General features: G+C 42.5%; 1 protein-coding gene across 1 annotated transcript; it reads left to right on the top strand.

Moving 5' to 3' along the window:
* The first annotated feature begins 13,411 nt into the window (after positions 1-13,411).
* On the top strand, positions 13,412-16,102 carry LOC133925885 (protein CUP-SHAPED COTYLEDON 1-like). The gene is made up of 4 exons (XM_062371628.1): positions 13,412-13,546; positions 13,660-13,881; positions 13,955-14,238; positions 15,189-16,102. The coding sequence occupies exons 2-4, from the start codon at positions 13,683-13,685 to the stop codon at positions 15,783-15,785; spliced, it is 1,080 nt and encodes a 359-aa protein (XP_062227612.1). The 5' UTR covers positions 13,412-13,546; positions 13,660-13,682; the 3' UTR covers positions 15,786-16,102.
* Positions 16,103-22,619: the final 6,517 nt, after the last annotated feature.

A 22,619-nucleotide genomic window follows, 5' to 3' on the forward strand; every position in this document is an offset into this window, starting at 1 on the left:
TAACTCCTACGAGGTTAGGGTTTTGGGTTAGGGTTAGGGGTTTAGATTTCAAGGGAGGGGAGATTTATGGTCTATGGCTGTAGAGGGAGCTCCGAGGGAGGCCGTTGGCCCAGCGGTGGCTGCGGGCGGTGGGCGGCTGCACCGCTCGCCGCGGGTGGCGAAGGACCGGTGATGGGCCAGTGATGATGGCGGGGGCATCGGGATGTAGTGGTTAGGAGCGGGTGGCGATGGTTCTAGCAGTAAGGGTGCTGCCGAAGCCGGGTGGGGAGGCGGTGGCAGCGGAGGAGCGCAAGGAGGCAGTGGCAGCGGAGGAGCGCAGGGAGGCAGTGCTAGGAAGAGAGATTGGCAGAAGAGGGAGAGGGGCGGGCCACGCTAATGTCGGAGACGACGACGGCGAGGCGGGGGGCTGTGACGTGTGCGGCAGGTGGCGTCAGGGTCAGGAGCAAGCGACGGGGTCTTATATGAAGGCCAGGCCGATCTGGAACGTCCGATCTACATCCAAGGGATCAAATTTGATAGATATTTACCCTCAAAATTAGTCATAAGATAAATTGACCTCCCAACAATTATTTGTGTGCTAAATAATCTGTGAATGGCAAGAAGGATTTGATTCAAGCGAATCTCATGAAGGAGCCAGGTAATGAATGATATGGTAATACGTAAAGGGGAATTGTACGTGATGTGGTGAAAATTATATGAGCTAGACTTCTGCAGGGGCCCTCAAAAAACAGAGATTAACCTGGATTGTTAAAATACAAAATTAGATAACATACGCGACCGTATTTACCGAAATAGACAACATATCATCGTATTTATGATTTTAACATTCGTATTCGGCACCTCGTTTACCAAAAATTGACTTTCGGTACACTGTACACCGAAAATACCATATTCAGCACATGGTGTGAAGAAAATGGCACTGTAGTACCGTATTCGACACACGGTGTGCCGAAAATGGCATTATAGCACCGTATTCGACACACAGTGCGCTGAAAATGGGCTACAGTGACATTTTCGGTGCAACATGTGCCGAAAATGAACAGTACCTTGTATGAACAGTAACAACAATGCGTTTGAATTTTGTTTTCCCTCTTTTTCAAAACGGTGGTCTTCCGTTACTCCAAAAAATTTAAAATTTTTTTTACGTGTTCCATAATCCATGTGCAAACCATTTTAATTAGATTCACTAAAAAATCCTTTATATATTTAAAACTAAAATTCTCCAAAGAAGACTACTTTTATAACTTGTAATAATTGTTAGTGTCTCAAATAAATTACCAAAAATCTAGAAAAATTCACTGATATTCTTATTATGTGATGGACTAATTTCTAAAATTATTTTCGGCCCTAGTTTATATGTTGCATCTAGGGGCTTGGTAAAGATGTCGGCTAACTGGTGTTGGGTATGTATGTAGCTCAACTCAATGTCTTCTTTCTTATTGTGGTCTCTCAGGAATAGAATCTCACATCTATATGTTTGGTTCTAGAGTGTTAAACTAAGTTATTGGCTAAGCTTATGGCACTAGTATTGTCACACAAAAGTAGTACACTCCTGAAATCTAACCCAAAATCTCTCAAGGTAGCAACCATCTATAAAATTTATGAGCAACAGCTAGCAGCAGCTACATATTCAGCTTCAGCAGTAGACTACACAATACTAGACTGCTTGCGAGAAGACCAACACACAAGAGACGTACCCAAGAAATGACAAGTACCATAGGTACTCTTCCTATCAATTCTACAACCAGCAAAATCCGCATCCAAAAAGCCACAAAGAGAAAGCGAAGAGGATGCAAAAAACTAAAGTCCATACTCGAGAGTGTATTTGAGATATCTCAGAATGCGTTTCACCACTTGGCGGTGAGACGTCCTCGGTAAAACCTGGAAACAAGCACACAAGCAGATGGCGAAGTAGATGTCGGGTCTTGTCACCATCAGGTACAGAAGGGAGCCGATCATTCTCCTGTACTCCTGCTAGTCCACCTCCTCACCATCTTCATCCAAATCAAGCATAGTCGAAGTAGCCATCGGTATCGCCAATGGATTTGTATCGCTTATGTCAAACTTCTTCAGTAAATCCTTGGTATACTTCATTGGTGGATGAATGTACCTTACTTGCATTGCTTGATTTGCAACCCAAGAAAGAAGTTGAGCTTGCCCATCATCGACATCTCGAACTCTCTGCTCATAGTTTTTGCAAACTTGGCCACAAGTGCATGAGAAGAGCCACCAAAAATGATATCATCCACATAAATCTGAACAAGTAAGAAATTATTGCCATGCTTAAGAGTGAATAAAGTTTTATCAGCTGACCCCATCACATACCCATGCCCTAGCCAGAAAGACCTAAGCTTATCATAACAAGCCGTAAGTGCCTGTTTAAGCCCGTACAAAGCTTTCTGAAACTTGTATACTCTATGAGGGTATTTGGGATGTTCAAAGCGGGAGTTTCTTGACATAGATCTCTTCCTCTATGAAACCATTTAGGAAAGCACTCTTAACATCCATTTGATACAACTTGAAACCTCAAAATGCCGCAAATGCAAGGAGGATCCTAATAGCTTCTAGACTAGCTACTGGTGCAAAGATCTCTCAAGAATCTATCCCCTCTACCCGAGTGAAACCCTGAGCTACTAGTCTAGCCTTGTTTCTTACTATAGACCTATCCTCCCCATGTTTATTTTTTAAAACCCATTTGGTACCTATGATGTGGACATTTGGGACCCAAACTTAGTTTCTCTCAAAGTTTTCAAGCTCTTCATGCATGGCATTGACCCAACTCGAATCAGATAAAGCACGTTCAATATCATGGGGCTCAAAAGAAGCAACAAATACAGAATCAGTTAAATGAGCATGAGAAACAGATTTGGACCTCGTTACCCTCTGACCAAGGTCGCCGATCATCAACTATGGGGGATGTCGCCGCTGAATGTGTTGAGGGGCTTCACGCTGCGAGATTATCTCCCCCTTAAACATTGTTAGTGCAAGCTCGAAAGCAGCTGAAGTGAAAGTAGAGGCTGCAGGGCCCTCTACCGGTGTCGAGGAGGCAGGAACCAGCTCGGGAGCGAGTGTAGTAGTAGTAAGTAGTGGATCATCCTCGTCATCCCCGAAGCTGGAAGATCGTTGTCTACAAAATATTTTTGCTCATCTCCTGATCATCTGCACACTCAAAGGTATGGCTAGCACAAGGGATTGATTCATCAAAGGTCACATCACAATATTACATGATGGTGTTAGTGTCAAGATTAAAGACCCTGTAAGAATGATCATGAAGAGAATACCCCAAGAAAATACCATCGAAAGAACGCTACTCAAACTTGTCAAGATTACCACGCTTTATGATGAAGCATCGACACCTAAAAACTCTCAAATGAAAAACCTTCGGCTTTCTCCCAAAACGCAACTCATAAGAAGTCAAATTCAAGATCGAGTGCAAGAAAATTCGATTGGAGATATAGCACACCGTGTTAATAGCCTCAGCACAAAACTTCCTAGGAGTTCTATGCTCATCGAGCATCATCCTAGCCATCTCCACCAAAGTGCGATTCTTCCTCTCAACCACGCCATTCTACTGAGGAATGCGTGTAGCAGAAATTGATGCTCAATGCTATGCTCAAGACAGAACGCATCAAAGAGATAGTTCTTGAACTCGATGTCATTATCACTGCAAATTGCTTTCAATGCACCAGGGATTTCTTTGAACAATCTCAAAGTCAAGCTCTGAAAGTGTGAAAACACTTCATCCTTACTCACAAGAAAAAAACCCAAGAGTGGCGAGATCAATCATCAACAATGACAAGTACATACCACTTCTCACCCACCGAACGAACCCAGGAAGGATCAATAGTGTCCATATGGAGAAGTTCTTCTGGTCATTCAGTAATCATCAAATTGACTGGTGTGTGAGATGCAGCAACTATCTTTTCATGCTGACAAAGAGCAAAAACGAGGTTCTTCTCAAACTTGAGCTTGACCAATCCTCGGATCAAGCTTAGGGAACTCAAATGAGTAAGCAAGTCAAAGCTCATATGCTCTAGTCTCATATGCCACATCCAAAGCTTAGAAAAAGGTTAAGCAATCAAACAACGAGAAGAACCAAAGAACTTAAAAAAAATCAGCTAAAAAACTCTCCCAACTTGGAAAATCCGGCAAATCAAAGCACCTACAGAATCAAGAACTCGAGAAGTATCGCGTTTGAAACGCACTTCCAAGTCCTCATCCAACAACTGAGATACAAAAAGCAAATTATATCCCAGATGCTCCACCAAAGCCACATCTTTGAGAGTAAAACTCCCATTCACCCTTACCATACATTTGGCTTTCACTCTTCCTTTCCGATCATCCCCAAAAGTGATGTACTCGTGCCGCTTTGTCGGGGCAAGGTTGGAGAAACATGATGTATCTCCGATCATATAGCACGAACAACCAGAGTCAATAAGCCACTTGTTCTTCAGGCCTCCGCCTGCCACCTACATGCGGGAAGAGTAGTAGGTGGATGGCTCAATACTGAGGTTAGTCATAAATTTCTTGGGAATCCAGTACTAGGTCATCCTCCCTGAAGCAGTAAAAGCATGTGTATGCAAATCAACACTAGTATGCTAAGGGTGAAAACCATGAAGAGAAAAATATGGTTTACCAAAGTGCTAGAACTCAAAGCCTCTTACACATGGATCAAAACCATATGACTCATGGTAAAATCCACACCGGGCACCATCTCTAGGAAGAGACTAAAAAGAGCTAGCGACTCGTAGGTAGGAGCGAGGAAAAGGCTCATGCATACCAACAGAGGGGCGTTACATGTGCCGAGTACTCCACTCTCACTCACGCCGCTCATCCCTCCTACGGTGTAAGCAAAACCCAACTAAGTGACCCACTCTATGGCAGTAGGTGCAGTGATAGCGTCTCTCAGGAACTCAACTGTCGGTCACTCTAGGCTCTCTCACAGGGGCTCTCATCTGAGAATGTGAAACTCTCTTGGGTTGTGGTGCGGGCTCCTTCTTGGTAGGTTGTGGTGTGGATTTCTTCTTGTTGAGTTATGGTGTGGCATGGATTTTGGATTTCTCATCTTCTAGGGTAGTAGATATGGTAAAAACAGTCTTACTCTCCCCATTGTAAGTCACCCTCTTAAAACCCAACCCAAGAGCTAAACCCGCCTTATTGGCATACATCTTGATCTTGGTCAAGATCAAATTCATTTTGCCCTTGCCTTTTAAGCATTTCTCCACTAGATAAAAGAGATACTCATTCTTGGCTAAAAGGTTGCACATCATTCGAACTCCCACACTCTCCAACCTAGATTCCAACTCCTTGATGCACACTGCTTTTAGTTCAACATTCTTTGCAAGCAAAGGGCAATTCATGCAGGCGCTTAAGAGAGTGGATCTAGACTCCTCCTCAGATAGTTTCTTCTCAGCAGTCTTAATTCGACTGGCAACTTGAGCATGCAAAGCCTAAAACTCAGCAAATTCTATCATAACCACCAAACAACTCTCATACTCCTCATCATCACGTCTAGACCTAAGCAATGCAAGCTCAGAATAAATAGACTCATCCTTAGGCCTAAGCTCCTTCAACTCACGCACAACTTTCTTAAGTAACCTATCCTGGTTAATGAGAGTATCATTTAAGGTATCGACTTGGATAGAAAGCTGGTCGTAGGAAGGTCATACCTCAGAGGGATCAAGCTCAGGATCACTGTCATTGTTGTCATCTTTCATGAAGCAGAGGCCGGTGAGGTACTTGACCTTCTTCTTGTTCTTCACTTGCGGTTCATCCTCCTCTGAGCTCTCCTCATCACTTGAAGAGGTATCGATGTCGCTGAGAGCTGCCACGAACACCCTAGAAGCCGCCTTGGTCGCCTTCTTTGCCATCTTGTCGCAGTTCTTCTCGAAGAAGGACTTCTTGTTCTTCTTCTTGTGCTTGTCGTAGTCGTGGTCGCAGCCTTCCTTCTTCTTGAGCATAGGACAATCCACCTTGACGTGAGTGGTGTCACCACACTCAAAGCAGGCACGGGAACTGGCCCTCCTCCGGTCTCGATGGTTGTTGTAGAAGCGGGTGAATTTATTCACGATCAGTGCAAGATCATCATCATCAAGTACATCCACCTGCTCCTCAGTGATAGATACTAAGGAAGACAAAGCAAATCCACCACATAAAGTGTTAGCACAAGAACCACCAACTCTAGACTGGTTGCCACCGCTAGGTTTGGAAACCAAAGCCATGTTCTGAGATATGGGGTTTTCGAGACCAATCCGAGCCGCCTTGGCTATCTCGGTGGACTTGAGCTTAGGTAAAGAGTTCATCAAAAGTTAACATGTCATAACTTAATGACTCTTCAATGCTCGAGATCTTCACTTCTCATATGCTATGATTCAGAGTATAGAGAAGTTGATCACTCTCTCGTAGTCAGAATAGGGTAAAACACCAGTTGATCGAAGATTTCTAACAATTCTATCAAAGCGAGCAAACAAGACATCCAAAGATTCTCCGAGACCTTGCACAAACATTTGATATTCTTGATTATATGTGCTTTAGCGTCTGGCCTTAATCTGATTGATTTTATGTGCTTTACTGTCTGGTCTTAATCTGATTAGTCCCTTTATGAAAAACACTCAGAGTAGCACAGATCTCCTAGGCAGTACGGATGTGCTGAACCTTATCAAATTCATTCCGACTCAGGTTTGTGAACAAAATATTTCTGCCCTTGTTGTTGGCCTAATATTGTTCAATTTGAACCTGAGTCGTGCGAGCAGCAGGGATCTCGTAGTTGGAATCAATTACCTATCAAATTGCACTTCCTTGGCTTAAGAGATAAGCCTCCGTGCACATTCTAGTACAAAAAATCACGGCCATCAAACAACGGAATCTTTTCACTTCTCTCCATGTCGCCTACTGATCACAAAGCCGGTTATGGTCAACAAGTGATCAAACCAACTTTGATACCAATTGTAGAAACGAGATTGGCAATTAGAGAGGGGTGAATAGGTGTCTCAACAAATTTTTTGTGAAATCGATGACCGTTTCCCATTTGGATCGCCCAACGCACCTCAAAACTCAAGCGAAAGTAAAAATAGAGAGAAGTTTTAACAAGAGAAAATCGAGGCAACACGATTCCACGGATAGTATATGAACCATAGGTTCTATTTAAGATTAATCCATATGTCTTAGTACTCGAAAGATCATAACTTGCAAAGAAACAAAAAAAGATGAACACCGATTAATGAAACTCTCCAAGTTAATTATCTGGAGGCAAGAGAATTCAAGACCCCATCACATAAGGGTGTATATGCAAATTTTATATCTCTAGAAACAAGAAGAATGACCTCATAAAGTGCTGAAATTTCAGCCCAAAAATCCAAAACGAAAATCAAAACCGAAAACCGAAAAACTTGTAAACTTGCAAGGTAACCAATAGAGAGAAATTAGAAGGAGGGGAATTCAAGCATATGCAAAAACATAAACTTTATTACTCAAAAAGATCAGCTCTATTTTAGATGGATTACAAAGATTTATCTCTCAAAACTCTCACCTATTACCTAGGCTGCACTCATCATTCTCTCCTTAAAACTCTAGTTCTAATCTCTCAAATAGGTGGCACAAGGTGACTTAAGTGGCTGGTTCAAACTCTTTTATAGTCCTACCCCTCTATTTATAGGCTAAAAAATTTGACCTCTAAGTTTTCTAACTTTTTCACAAAATACCTCTCTCTTGTAGTACATTTCTACCTACCATCGAGAGTATTTTATTTTATTTTCTTCTCCATTCATCGGACGGCTGCGGCGCCTCCGCGGCTTAGCTTCATCTTGAAGCAAGCTTCGCGATGGTGCCATATACTCCTCTAGTCCTCCTACGGTTTTGAGGCTAAACCGCAAAACCGTCTGCACGCTTCTCAAAGTGTGACTCGCCACCTTGTTTACACCTTAACACGCCGTCTCCATCCACCTTCGATACTTTACTTGACCTCTACTTGTTCAGTTAGAATCACTCTTGACTCCGTCTTGCCTCCTTAATCGTCTGTCTACAAAGCACCTCACTTAGCCCCGATCATCCCACCCTCGATCGCCAAGGTACATCCATCACCTGCACACTATAAGACAAACAAACGTATGTCTCCAACCTCAATTCCAGTTAGTCCATAATTGATATGCTCAAATAAAATCCTAAATCAATTCAAATCATATCAAAACTAATGCAAAACCGAAGATCATCAAACCAAATAAAGATCAATATCAATCACTCATCGTAAGTAAACTAACACACATTTCAACTTGATTTTTAAGTTACAATAGCAAATCTAGTTAAAGTGATCTTTTCATGCCGGCACAATTTGTTGCGGTGAGCAATTTGTAATGTTGGGGGGCTATATCTTTGATTATTGTAATAGCAAATTGTGTCGGAGTAATTTTTTCATGTCGCTGCAATTTGTTGCAGTGGGTGATTTGAAATGTTGGGGGCTATATCTTTTAATGGTTCAATAGCAAAATTGAAACATGATTTTCGTGAAAGGTTTTTCTCGGCGTTGCAACTGATTTTAATGTTGCGCTGCTCCAGCATCTAGTGTTTTTTTAAATTTGATGATCTGCTGCTGCAGTATATTGGAAGATTTGTCGTAGGATTGAGAATCTTTCCTATTAGTCCTAGATGAGAATCTTTCCATTTTTTTATAGAGGCAGGGATCTCACCGTACACACTGAAAGGAATTAATTAAACTGAGACAAATCTTGGGACTACATCCTAGTCTTTTGCTCCAATTTCATATTTTCGTAATTTAGTGCCTGATTGTTTTCGGGAAACATCTATAATATTAATATGGCACATTTTGTTTTTGCATTTTGGAAATATGTTTGGTGGGCCAATTAGTCTTGTTCAACGATGAGCTACTCTAGGTTGGACTCGAGCTTGCAACTAGGCTAAAGCCCGGCTCGGCATATCTCGAGTAAGTTGAAGCTCAATTCGATTTACTGAGCTCTGTAACATAACATGTAACACAATTGTATTCACGGTTAGATATTCCGTTTGACAACATAAGCCGGAGCTTTGGCTACTATGCGGCAGAGAAAGAAAAGGAGGCAACTATTTGCCCCGGAGCGTTGATTCCCCCATAAACTCCCCTGCCTGGTGCTCTCCCACGCCACACCAAATACGACTTCTTTTATTTTTATTCCGAGAGTTCAAACCGAAAACTCTGTGCGAACAAGGGATCCCGATATGTTCTCCCTCGGTTCGATTGTTGGATATGTTGTTATAACCGAACTCGTTTCTCTGTCCTCGCTCAGTTTGTTTCTAACTACACTGGAGGTGCTCTTTAACCTAAGTAAGGCCATTCCATTGAACGTGTGCCATAGTGCTGTGAAAATCTTGCATTGCTGCAATACTTGCATGCACGCATGTAAAAGCTACTCCACCGGTGAGAGCCTGAACAAATCAATAAGCCATGCACGCATGTGTCTGATGAGTAGCAGTAACACTCCAGTATTTCTGAACCTGCCGGCCAGAGTTACCACAGTGATCCATCCATCCCCATGCGCATGCTGGCTGCTGCACGTCCATCTCTCTCTCTCTCTGCATTCTCTCTCCTGCTGCTTTGCTATGATCACTCCAGCTAAAGGCCAAGAGCAAGGGCTACAACCACAGATAGAGAGAGAAGAGCAGAGAGAAAAGGACGTAAAAGAACATAGAGATAGCGCTAGGGCCGGAGAGGGACGATGTGATGGAATTTGGCGCATGATTTTAAATTAATGGCTGGGATGGGTGTCTGAGGGGCGGAGATACGAGGCAGGCTTTTTCACCCTGGGCGGCAGATCACCTCTCAGGTCAGGTACTGTTGAGCCCTTCTCTCTCTTCTTCTCCTTTCTTGCAAACTACCATCTGTTCCCTGTCTCTCACTGTCCTTATGCTTTTCCCTTTCTCTCTCTACACGACAGAGATGCATGGCGTGAGGAGATAGTGAGAGAGAGGGAGTTACCTTCACAGCTTCTCACGCACGCTCTCGCGCTCTGTGAGGCTGGCTGGCTGCCTCCCTGCCAGGCTCTGCTCTCCCATGTCACATAAGCTTACAAGGCTCCCAGCTCACAGCCATCATTAACTCCTCCCTTCCCTTCCTCTCTCTCTCCTCAAGGATCTTCTACTGCATATGCTTCAACTGCACATCGTGCATGACAAAGCCTGCATGGAGACGAAGTTGTTTATTTGCCAGAGTTATTTGTAGCAAGACAGAAGTTTTGAGATACAAGTTTCGTGTTTTTGTGAAGTTTAGTCATTTTTGTTACAAATACATGTTACTTTGGGATTTCCGAGATGAACTTTCTCAAAATGGCCCTATAAATCATATATATTACAAGGCACCTCATTTTGGTTGAATTTTAGTTAAACTATGTTTCGCTTGGTTGCATAGGGTCAAAGACAGGTATTTGTAAACAGGTTGAGCACACTAATATAAACCATATAAAACTTTAAAAACTGAAGTACCTAAGGTGGACTGCAATTAGGGTTATAAACAAGCTGGATTGGTTTTGAGCTTAGCTCGGCCAAAGCTCAAGCAGCCACAAGCCTGACTCGTAAAGGCTTGCAAACTATAGTTCAATATAAAGCCTCCAATGAAAACTGATGAAAGCTTTCTTCAAAAAAAAATTATTGAAGCCCGAGTAAAACTAGCTGAACATCTTCCATTCGATATAATAACCTGAGGTCCTCTATCTTTTCCTTCGGCATCCTGGGAACAGATTTTAGGTCAATATAGGCTTGCGATAAAGATACATAGGTTTTACGGGGCAAGTCTGCATATTCGCTAAGGAAATCCTATCTCCAATGAAAGAAGATTTTCTCTTTTCCAATGAAAAGCTAGAACATGCCAAAGTTAAACTATCCCAGACTCTTTGATCCATCTAATCTTTCATATCTCACAATTCAGAAGGAAGGTGAAGAGATTTATTTTGTTCAAAACTTGAATAAGACAAGAAAAAAATCAATTAGAATTTGCTGAAATTGCATTGTGCTAGAAATGCAGATCTATGTTTTTGCGGCTCCATACCAGAAGATTGGGTATGGCAAACTGGAAGTTGCTTTCAAACAAAATTATTTGTGTCAGAATAACTCAGTTCGAACAGAGAAAAAAAAGTCCCCCTCCGAACCACCCTTCCAAAGATAATGGGGTGGTTTAAGCAACCCTTCTTTCGATTTTGTATCACTACTCTAGAAAAGATCATCTATGCTCTTTTTTCATCCTCGGTTCTTATAAAAAACCGATAATAATAGTTTATCCAGCAAAAACCGACAATGTTAATCAAGTATCGCTGCCGATTCAATTAAAAAAAGCGGTAGTAATACTTGATCACCACTGCCGGTTCTAGCCATGACAGTGATAATAGAGGTATTATCTCAGTTCGTTATATTAACTGGCAGTGATAATAAAATAAAATGCAACTCATTTTGAAAATTTATAACTTTTTGATACGAAGTTGGATGTAAATAAACTTTATATAAAAATCATAGCTCTGGATGAGTTTACAACTTTGTAGTAGATAATTTTTTTATTTTAAGCAATATAGATGTCCAAATAATCTTCTAAAACTGTCAAAGGAAAACCACGTACTATACAACAAAATAAATTTTGGGATCTGGTATAACACTAGTATGAATTATTAAAAAACCACATACATGGTCACAGCGTTGAAAACTACAACTTTAAAGATTTTTATCGTGAGATTGATGAAACATTTGTACAACATTAACTTTCAGATGTAACACTATATCTTAAAAAATTCAGCGAATTGAAAAAGGTTAATTTTCGACAAAAAACATGAGAGGTTATGTTGACTGTTTTCTGGGCCTTTTTAGGGGTTAAGAAAGATATCAGTGTAAACACATATTTTTTTCATATGCGACTACTCGTTAGCTTCGAAAGTAGAGGTTGAACATTAAAATCGGATGTAGTATATAAAAGCTATGGCTATTTTACTGAACAATGTATGGATTGGAGACAAAATTTGTCAAACAAAGTCGGGTGAAGATAAACTTTATATGAAAATTATATATCTCAACGTAAACTTTGTAGCTAACAATGTTTTCATTTGAAGTAATCTAAATGTCCAAATAATTATTAAAAAATTTGAGCAGAAAAAATCAAAAGAATAAATTACCATATAACCATCAGCTTAAATTACGAGGTGAGATGGTAAGTAAACTTCACGCGAGAGGTGAGGTCGCAAGTTTGACTTCCACAAATTGCTCAGGTGTGTAATTTGCTATATTCGATGAATCGACTCTATAGAAGTTACACGAGTTTGTCACAAGTCAAAAAGCTATGGGGTTCATTCGTCGAGTACAATAGAAATTCAATCACCTGCAATGATATCGAATTTGAGACCGATCATCAGTGTCGGTTCGTAACACACATCCATATTGATAACTCTATTATTGCTAGTTCTAAAACCGACAATAATACTATTAAATATAAATCGGCAGTGATATTGTTTTGAATCGATAGTAATGATATTTTTTTTAAGTAGTACATGTTAGTTAAACCAGTTACTTCCATCTAAGTAGCAGAATAGAGAAAAAAACAACAGAACATGTTTGTTTAACCAAATCAGATGGGACGATACATAAAAGCTCCAGTATACTCGACCTCGGCTCTAAAATCAGAGTAGGAAGCAGAAATTAGGAAGGAATAAGTCATAAGCACTCTATTCAAGGTCGACACTTGTTAGGCTCGCAAACATGAATCCAGGCTCGAGATTAGCTTGTTTGGAGCTGAGGCAAGTTTGAATGTAGCCTAGAGCGTTTTCGAGAATTTTTCTCCGCGGTTTGTCAGCAGTTAATGCCCAATGTGAACTTTAGGTACGTTACAGTTCTTTGGTTAGACACTTCGGCACAACTATAGGATTATCGACTCCTACACTAGAAATAGCACGGCAAAAATTTGAGTTTGCACAAAATTGTGCGATATAAAAAAACAGACAATGCAGGATCACATATTTTAAACACAATGTACATATATGAATATTTCAAAAATCGTTTCAAGTGCACAAATGTAAAAACGTGTAAATAGGTGTCGTACTATTTGCAACAGCAGTCCCTTCCAACATTTGTTTGTTCTATATATTGCTGGCCGGTGGCCGCAGGCGGCTGCCACTGCATGATGGATTGCTGGAAGCAATCGATGGAACTGCCGCACATCTGTGTGTCCCTCATCTCGTCTGATCTGCTCGCATCCCACACCTAGCTTCTTCGTCTCATCCATGTCCGCTAGCTCGCTCCTCCCCCAAAACCCCAGACAGAAGCAAGCTCCACCGTCCCCGCCGTGCCGGGGCCCCACGCCGCGCAGTCGCCTCGCCTCTGCCCTGCCGCGCTCTCTGAAACTGACACCCTCCCCGATTCGTCGAATCCGCCATTTACTCATCCTCACCCACCCTCCCAACCCAACCACACCACCCCACCCCCTGGCTGGCGAGTGCCGGCCACTATAAAAAGAGACCAGGAGCCACGCGTTTTTCCGCCCCCAGGAACAGCGAGGCAAACACCTTCACTTCTCTCTCCCCCTCCACAGGTATGAGGAGTGGTACTCATCCTGATGCGGATCCTTCCATTCCATTCTTTTCCTTTGGCTCTAGTATTAATGGATGTTCTTGCTGTTGGTTTATTTGCGTTCTTTGCTTCCAGCTGTTGTGTTCGGGCGGGAGGGGATGGAGCGGTTCGGCGTGCTGGGCGCGCGGCTGGGCCTGGATGGCGGAGGCGGAGAGCTGCCGCCGGGATTCCGGTTCCACCCGACGGACGAGGAGCTCATCACCTACTACCTCCTCCGCAAGGCCGTCGACGGCAGCTTCTGCGGCCGGGCCATCGCCGAGATCGACCTCAACAAGTGCGAGCCATGGGAGCTACCGGGTGAGTCCCTACTTGAGTCTGTTCTTGCCTTTCGTGGATCATGCCTGCTGAATCTGACGCCTTCGCAATGTAGACAAGGCGAAGATGGGGGAGAAGGAGTGGTACTTCTACAGCCTCCGCGACCGCAAGTACCCGACAGGGCTGCGCACCAACCGCGCCACGGTGGCCGGCTACTGGAAGGCCACGGGCAAGGACCGCGAGATCCGCAGCAGTCGCTCAGGCGCGCTCGTCGGCATGAAGAAGACACTCGTCTTCTACCGCGGCCGCGCGCCCAAGGGCCAGAAGACGCACTGGGTCATGCACGAGTACCGTCTCGAGGGCACCTACGCCTACCACTACCTCCCCAACTCCTCGAGGGTCAGTCCACACTACACTACACATCTTGAAAAGCTCTTACTCATTTGTTGGCATTGCTCATCTTGTGTTTAGGACGAGCTAGTTACTACTTCCACCGTTCCACGAGCATTTTCTCCTATCTGATGTGGTAGAATTTATGGACAAATCTAAAACTAAAGTTTCTGTACGTTCAAAAGCGTACGGCACTACAGACGCAACGTAATGATGACGGGAGGGTTAAAGGGTGTCACAGGTTCACCTCTGGGCTTTCTTTTTTCTTGTGTGATCTGGGAAGTCCTGCATGGCTACGAGTAGTAGCATCGTGCTCAGAGGCAGCGCAGGCCTGTACGTGTCCCTGCTGCCAATGCGTATTGGATACTGCACTACTACAACATGCGAGGGGAAAGATAGGGCGCAGGGATACGAATCTTTTCTTGATAGGATACTGCTACTACTACAACATGCGAGGGGAAATATAGGGCGCAGGGATACGAATCTTTTCTTGGCCAGTGCCAACGATACGAGTGGATCAGTGCATGGGTGCGTACAAGTTACTATATTCCCACAGCTGCGTAAATGCACGCCTTGTCTAGTTTTTGCTGCTGCTCCTCCTGAATCTGATATCATGACTCGTTGATCAAATCTTTTGCATTCATGTTTCCTAAGTTGGGTCAGCAACAGGTGCTCTTACTAGAAAAGCTTGTGTACTGGATATGCACATTTTCCATGTATTGGTTCTAGCAGTGGCTAGTAAACTTGATGACTCTGTGAGTGTTAGGTCACCAAGAACTTTCTGAGATCTGGACAACGTCGCTACAAAGGCATTGTCCATGTCACTTGTAAAAGAAAGAAACCTTTTTTTTTTGGATCGTAAAAGAAAGACACCTGGAACTATATAGTATTGTTTCCTCATAACCTGCAGCGAAGTTTCTTATACTGTTGGGTGTTTATTTCACTTGTACTTTGTTCAGGATGAGTGGGTGATCGCCAGGGTGTTCCAGAAGCCCGGCGAAGTCGCGCCCGCCCGCAGGAACCGCCTCGGCCTCAGCGGCGCTGGCGGCGGTGACGCGTCTTGCTTCTCGGACTCCGCCTCAGCCTCCATCGGCGGGGGAGGCGGGGGCGCATCTGCCTCGTCCGCGCCGCGCCACCTACTCACGGACGCCTCGCTGTTCGCCGCGGCCGCCGCCGACGGTGAGAGCAGCTCCTACGGCTGCGGCGGAGGCAACGCCAATGCCAACGTGGTCACCGGCCGTGAGCTCGTGCCCTGCTTCTCCACTACCACAGCCCCCATGGATGCCGCCCTCGGCATCGGGCAGTACAACCCGGTCCAGCTCGCCTTCGAGCCGCCGCCAGCCTTCTTCCCGAGCCTCCGCTCCCTGCAGGAGAACCTCCAGCTGCCTCTGTTCCTCTCCGGCGGTCTCCCATCCAGCGCGTCGACGCTGGGCGGCGGTTCCCTCCACTGGCCCGCCGGCATGGAGGTGAAGGTCGAGGGCGCCATGGGCCGCGCGGCGCCGCAGATGGCCGTCGGCCCCGGCCAGCTCGACGGCGCCTTCAGCTGGGGCTTCTAGCTGCGTACACCACTCCTAGTTTGGCCAGCAACCTGTGGTTGTGTGCTGATCAAGTACCCTAGTAACCGAATAACTAGTGTTCGCTGTGATCGTGTACGCTTAAGCGGTAGTGTTAATTCTGTTGTGACTGCGTCTACGCTTTGGTGGTGGTTATGTCTTACTGCATTAGCTGGATGTGACTGGCCGTGAGTTGGTAGCTAGATAAATCTATAGGTAATTGAAGTGAAGTCGCCTATCTAGCTTTGTTCATGGATTAGATGTGTACCGGTGTAACCGGCCTAGTTAATGTTTGTGCTGTACCTTGTCCACTCTGTTCTTGAGAGAATTATGGCTGTTACCTGCCGAATTTTTTTGGTTTCCGAGAGCCCTACTTAGCTCCTTTTGGTTTCTGAGTTTTTTTTTAATTTCTCCGTTTAAGGTGACTAAACTTCGTCTCAAGCAATGGACCGCTACCATGCAATATTTCCTCACATGTTAAGACATTGGTGCATGCAATCGCTTGCCTAACCTTTTCTTTCCTATTTAGTCGCTAGAATTCGTTTTCCAATTGCATTCTTTTGATTAGCTTTTCGTAACATATTTTGTATTTTAGAATATTCATTTCTAATATGATTTTTTAAAAATGTACAGTAATCGAACCGTTCCATGTGAAATTATTATTAAACTAGCCCTTGTGTTGCATGTCTATGTAACGTTTTACAGTTGTCCTTGAGGTGCATGCAATCCAACATTTTATAATTATTCAGCTTGGAGTTAAAAAAGGGTAGATTCTTAATTGAAAAAACTATATAGCTAAAAGTTCACAATAGTATATATAGCTACTATATATTTTACAGAATATATACTCTTAAAAACTAGTGATCTGGTGAAGTCACATCACCTACGAATGAATGAGGGTTACAACTAAATTACTGATGCGACTTTTGAAAGGCTATTTCACGCTTTTTTCAAGAAATTTGTACTTCTCCGGTAGCATCCGGATATGACCATCATTTTATAAACAATGGATCGACTACACCATAAAATAATGATCACGAATAAATGTCAAAAGAAGGCAGGACCGACATTACCAAGTACCCTGCCAAGGAGAACGGGCCGATAGTTCAGCGGTGGGAGCGTTGGTGTTCGTTTCCTATCCATGCGCGTTCGATTCCTCGGATGGATTGGGTGTCTCACGCAGCTTGTCTCTAATAATAATATTTTAAATAGTCTTGAACGTCTGTACACTATAATAGAAGGGTGAAGTACCTATTGTTTGATATTTTATGAATTTCTTTAGTAAATATGTATGAATATAAATTATATATATAACGTATGTCTTAGATGTACGTGGGTAGATATAACGTGGGTTTGAACTTGCGTTCAATTACTGTAGCTTACACCAATATTGTTGAGGCTTAAAAAAAGTATTGGATCACCCCTGAATTGTAATAAAAAGTGACTCATTCTAAAGTGGCCATTGTCTTGAACGTCTGTACACTATAATAGAAGGGTAAAGTACCTATTGTTTGATATTTTATGAATTTCTTTAGTAAATATGTATGAGTATAAATTATATATCTAATGTATGTCTTAGCTGTACGTGGGTAGATATGACGTGGGTTTGAACTTGCGTTCAATTACTGTAGCTTACACCAATATTGTTGAGGCTTAAAAAAAGTATTGGATCACCCCTGAATTGTAATAAAAAGTGACTCATTCTAAAGTGGCCAGCCGGTGATATCCGTACAAGTGGCCTTGCCGAGGATGGATGGAGGGGATGAACCCGGAATTCCGATGAACCCTGCCTTGCCTCCTGCCAGCCTGCGTGTGTAGTGTAAGTAGTGTGCTTGGTACTCGAGAGAGCTAAAAGTCCACCCGTCCGTTTCCCTGGCACGGCATGATTCCTTGCCTCTCTTTTGTGCATGCATGCGTCCATCCATCCGTCCATTCCAAACGTCACTTCCCCGTTGCCATACCCATGCCGCCATGCCCCCCTCACTCTCTCTCTGCGTGTAGTAGAAGCAGGAGGAGTATGAACAGTATTGTATTACTAGCAATATTCTATGTGATGGATGTGATGGTGACGAGATGGCGACGTCTCCAGTCCTGCTTGATGGATCCCTGAGCCGGTGTAGATGAACCGACGGGTACGTGACGGGGGATACAGAGTTCACACAGGCTCGCTTCGCTCGATGAGCTCCATCCATCCATCTGCAGGTCACGATTGATGGCCCCCAGCTGCAGGCTCGTGCGAAATGAAACCACACATGGAAATCAGCTGTGCATGCAGGATTATTCCAGCAGAAATCGTGGAAATCAAATATGGTTTGAACAGGCGAATATAAAAAAACCATGACACATGTAAATTCTCCATTATTGCGGGAACTATATGTATCCTCCCTGTGTTCCTCTAGTTCCAAAAGATTCGAACCAATATACATAGGTTAGGAGCTGAATTGAGCTCTAACACTGACTTGGCCACCATTGACTTGATGAAATGTACATTCCACGTAGGCTCACTGCCGTTGTAAAAAATACTTGTACGTACAAGGCATACGAGAAGTATTACACCCTAGCAATACACGCAAGGGTTAATGACCGTTTTCTTTCCTGAAGTTTCGTAAAAAGACCACTTTGGTGCTTCAAGTTTTGAAAGGATCAAATAGATCCTTGTTGTTAGTTGTTACTTCCTCCCTTAAAAAATACAATACATATTTTATTTTTTAAAAATCAAACTTTATATATTTTAATCAATAATTAGTTAAATTATAAATATGTTTAGTGTATAAAAATTACATAACTAGATTCATATTTTAAAACTCTTTCACACTATATTTATTCTGTAGTCATAAACTACATATTTTATGAAAAAACAATAGTTAAATTTTAATTAAAAAGATCAGCTAAAATAAAATATGTCTTATATTTTTGAACTAAAGAGTAACATTTTTGGTTGAAATTCGTCTTTGGCTCACACGCGTGCCAAAAAATATTGACTCTCCTAGGAACCTTTCAATTTAATGGAAAGATGCTGCAGCAGTTAGATGGAGTTTGCAGCAACGGCATCTGGTTGGTTGGTAACGGGAAGTCACTATATAACGGTCATCATTCTTCTTCTTCTTGATGCTAGTTTATTGACCAGAAATGAATCTGGTCATTATTCTTCTTCTTGATGAGCTGATGCTGGTCAAAGATTTTTTATTCATTCATTCTTTTTTTTTTCTTTCTGTTGTTAGTTTTTTACACCATGCTCGATTGTGCAAGATGTTTGGAACACAAGTTACGCAACCAAGTAGCAATTGAAGATTGGATCAGTTTTCTTGGTGAGTGGAGAGAAAAACGGTAAAAACGGTGCTGACTCAACTATGAGAGATGGAGAAAGTGGCTATAGTTGCTTACCCAGCGTGCCACTTGCGGCTAGACATGGCAACTAGCACACCATTTTTGACCCAAACTGCTAACCACACGAGCACAAATTAAAACACAAATGGTTATCGCTGCGAAAGCCAAAATGGTTATTAATGTGAAAGCTTACGTAGCTCTCAATGCTAGTTTAAGATATTAATTAGATGTCTACTTAAATAAAAAGATTATATAGCAAGTAATTTAAAGATAAGAGAGAAAGAGCTTAAGAAAAAAGCCAGCTATTTGTGCATTCTTAGGAGATTATAAGACAATAAATTGCTTTAAAAGATCTTAAGAAATTAGCAAAACACACGCATTCACTACTACATATCAGCATGTGTGGTTGCTTGCATGATATTAAAGTTCCGACTGGTTACTCCTCTAACATCAGGAGCTTAGTAAAATATAAAGGACAAGAAGTTAGTTGGTATGAAATCTCATGATTATCACGTGATGATGATGCGACTATTTTCGGTTGCAATTAGAGATATTCTGCCAGATAAGGTCCAAAACTCTATCATAAAGCTGTGTTTATTGTTTAACGTAATTTCATAAAAGATTATTGATCTGAACAAACTGGCAAAGCTGCAGGAAGATGTGGTCCATACTATATGTCAATTTGAGACTATTTTTCCTCTAATATTTTTTGATACGATGCCCCATCTAATTGTTCATATTGTGGGTGAGATAAAGAGCCTTAGCCCTATATTTCTGCATCAGATGTATTCTTTCAAAAGGTTTATAGGGGTTCTGAAAAAATATGTTCATAACCGAGGTTGCCCAAAAGGTTGCATTGCTCAAGGGTGGAGTACGGAGGAGGTTATTGGGTTTTGCATTGACTACATGAAACTAAACGTGATTGGTATGCCTATATCTTGCTATGAGGGGAGGTTAAAAGAGAAATGGACGATAGGTCATACTTCAATCCATATTAAAGATCGTGTTCCATTCACTCAAGCATGCTTTGAAGTTCTGCAACAGCCACTTGTAGTGGGCACGTATGTCAATATGCATGTGAGCATGCTATACTCTACAAATCCAACGAAATCAGAGGATTGGATCACAAGAGAGCACATAGATAATTTTGGTAATTGGTTACGCCAACACATGATGGGTAAGGATACCGACGATGCTCTGTTGGAACTGCTGGCTAATGGCCAATCAACTATGATTCACACATTACAAGCATACAAGATTAACGACTATACATTTTATAAGAGAGCACAAGACAACAAGAGCACTAACCAAAATAGCGATGTCTGTATTAATGCCTATGACTGTGCTGGCAATAGGGAGACCTACTATGAATTCATAGAGGAGATTTGAGAGCTTGAATATGGCGAGTCTCTCTGTTTTGGTGCCAATGGATCATACTCCTAGAGGGAGTTAAGGTTGACAAATACGATATGATTACCATAGACCTTAAGCTCTGAGACCTCAAACTCATCAGATACAGAGAACAAACATTCGTGCTTATCAAGAATATTGCACAAGTCTTTTATGTAAAGGACCCGAACCTAGTTAACAAGGAGGAGCATCATGTGATTCTTTAAGAAAAAGGAAGATTATCGGTGTTGAGGATATTATCGACGAAGAAGACTGCGACAAATTCGACGACCTGCCTCCTTTTGGAGAGAATGTCGAACTCTCTTATTGATGACACTAAGGAAGCTACCTATATACGCCATAATCATAACGAAGCATTAATTGTTTAATGAAAGCAGCTTTCATGTATTTACAGAAATTTGTGTAAATTTAGGATAAGTTTTAATTTGTATCGAGGACATGTATGGTGAAGAGTAACTTTTTGAAAGTTCTGATCTAGTGTTGGGCCAGATGATCGGACTTATGTGACACCACTCTTTTCTCTGGTTGGAGATCTATATTATTAAGTATGTGCATGTTTGAATTGGTTAGAATTCAAATAGGATTAAAAGAAGAAAATCAAATAAAGAGCTAAAAATCACAAAGTTAACCAAGAATTAGTGATTAACATTAATTTTCATGTAAAGAGTATGAAAAATTAAGTTTAAAATAATTGGTTTCACAATTTTTTATATGGATATTTCGTAATTTCATTACAGAATTATTAATGAAACAAAGATAATTCGATGCACATTTCATGCATGCAAGTAATTTTATCGTGCAGGCGACGGTAATACAAACTCAACAAATTTGGTTTCATATTTTTCTCAACTCTAATCATTTTCTATGAATTTTTTAAGTTTTCAACCGAATTTAACAACAGAAGAATATTTCCAGGAAAAACTAATTATCAATGCCAGTTCTAAGTAGCAATTGGCACTGATACTCCACATATCAGTGCTGGTTGATACATTAAACTAGTTGCTACCTAGAACCGACACTGATACATGCATTAGTATCGGTTGGTACTAAAACTGACACTGATATATATATAGCTGCTCTCCTCATTCGCACCATTCAGCATTTCAGCCCAATGTCGCTCCTCTGCGCTCTGTCGACGTGCCGCTCCTCCTCCCGACGTGCCACTCCACCGACCCCCGACGCGTGGCCCCTCCTCCCGATGCGCCGCTGCTCCTCCTCCTGATGCGTCGCCCCACCGACTCCTCCCTGATGTGCCGCCCGCAGTCGGCCGCCACCACTTCCTGATGTGACCTCCTTAGCGCGAACTCCTCCTCGGCGACCTCCTCCACCTTCTTCCTCAAGACCGGCCGCCCGAGCCCCCCCCCCTCCCTCTCTGTCGACCACCCGGATCCTTGTAGGTGAGCCTCCATAAGTCAATTGGGTGCATATTGGGGGCAATGGATGATGGATGGATGCAATGGTAAATTTAGAGCAAATTTGTGTTGATTTGTCTCGAATCAGTTGGGATTTTGGGTGACAAGTCCCCAGGAGATGGTCTTCTACAGGCCACCAGGTGTGGCATAAGTTCCACATGAGGTTGTGAATGTCAGTTAATCCTCGCATTCGCCTGGTGATTTAATTTGCTTTTAGTGTGAGCACATCTTAGGGTTAATGTCCTGAACGTGTTTATCAGTTTCAGCTCCTTTATTAAGGCGTTTCCTTCGGTTTCAACTTCAGTTTTAGTGAGGAATAAGGGCAGCATTACTGTCGTATTTAGGCTAACTTGTTTTCTTTAAATAGCTGAGCAATATACATAAAAGTTACCCCAGTTGGACATCACAAAATAGACTCTTGTGTTTGTGCATATTTTCTTCCATTCTCGCGTGTGTTTGTGAGTGAGGTCGAAGCTGGTGATAGGCAAGCGATCCTGACAGTGAAGCCCATTGTTATGCACTCAAAGCCTTCGTTAAATGTCGAAGACCTTTCTAGTGATCCAAGTACAAATAGTTGAGTGTCTGCTTATCCTTTGCCTCCAAAGCCAATTGGTATAGGTGAGAGGCAATATGCTTTCCATGGAAAAGGACCTGTTGGTGGCTTGTCAGGTGGACTAATTCTAGTAAT

Source organism: Phragmites australis, chromosome 8 (genome assembly GCF_958298935.1).
Source record: "Phragmites australis chromosome 8, lpPhrAust1.1, whole genome shotgun sequence".
Lineage (NCBI taxonomy): Eukaryota > Viridiplantae > Streptophyta > Magnoliopsida > Poales > Poaceae > Phragmites > Phragmites australis.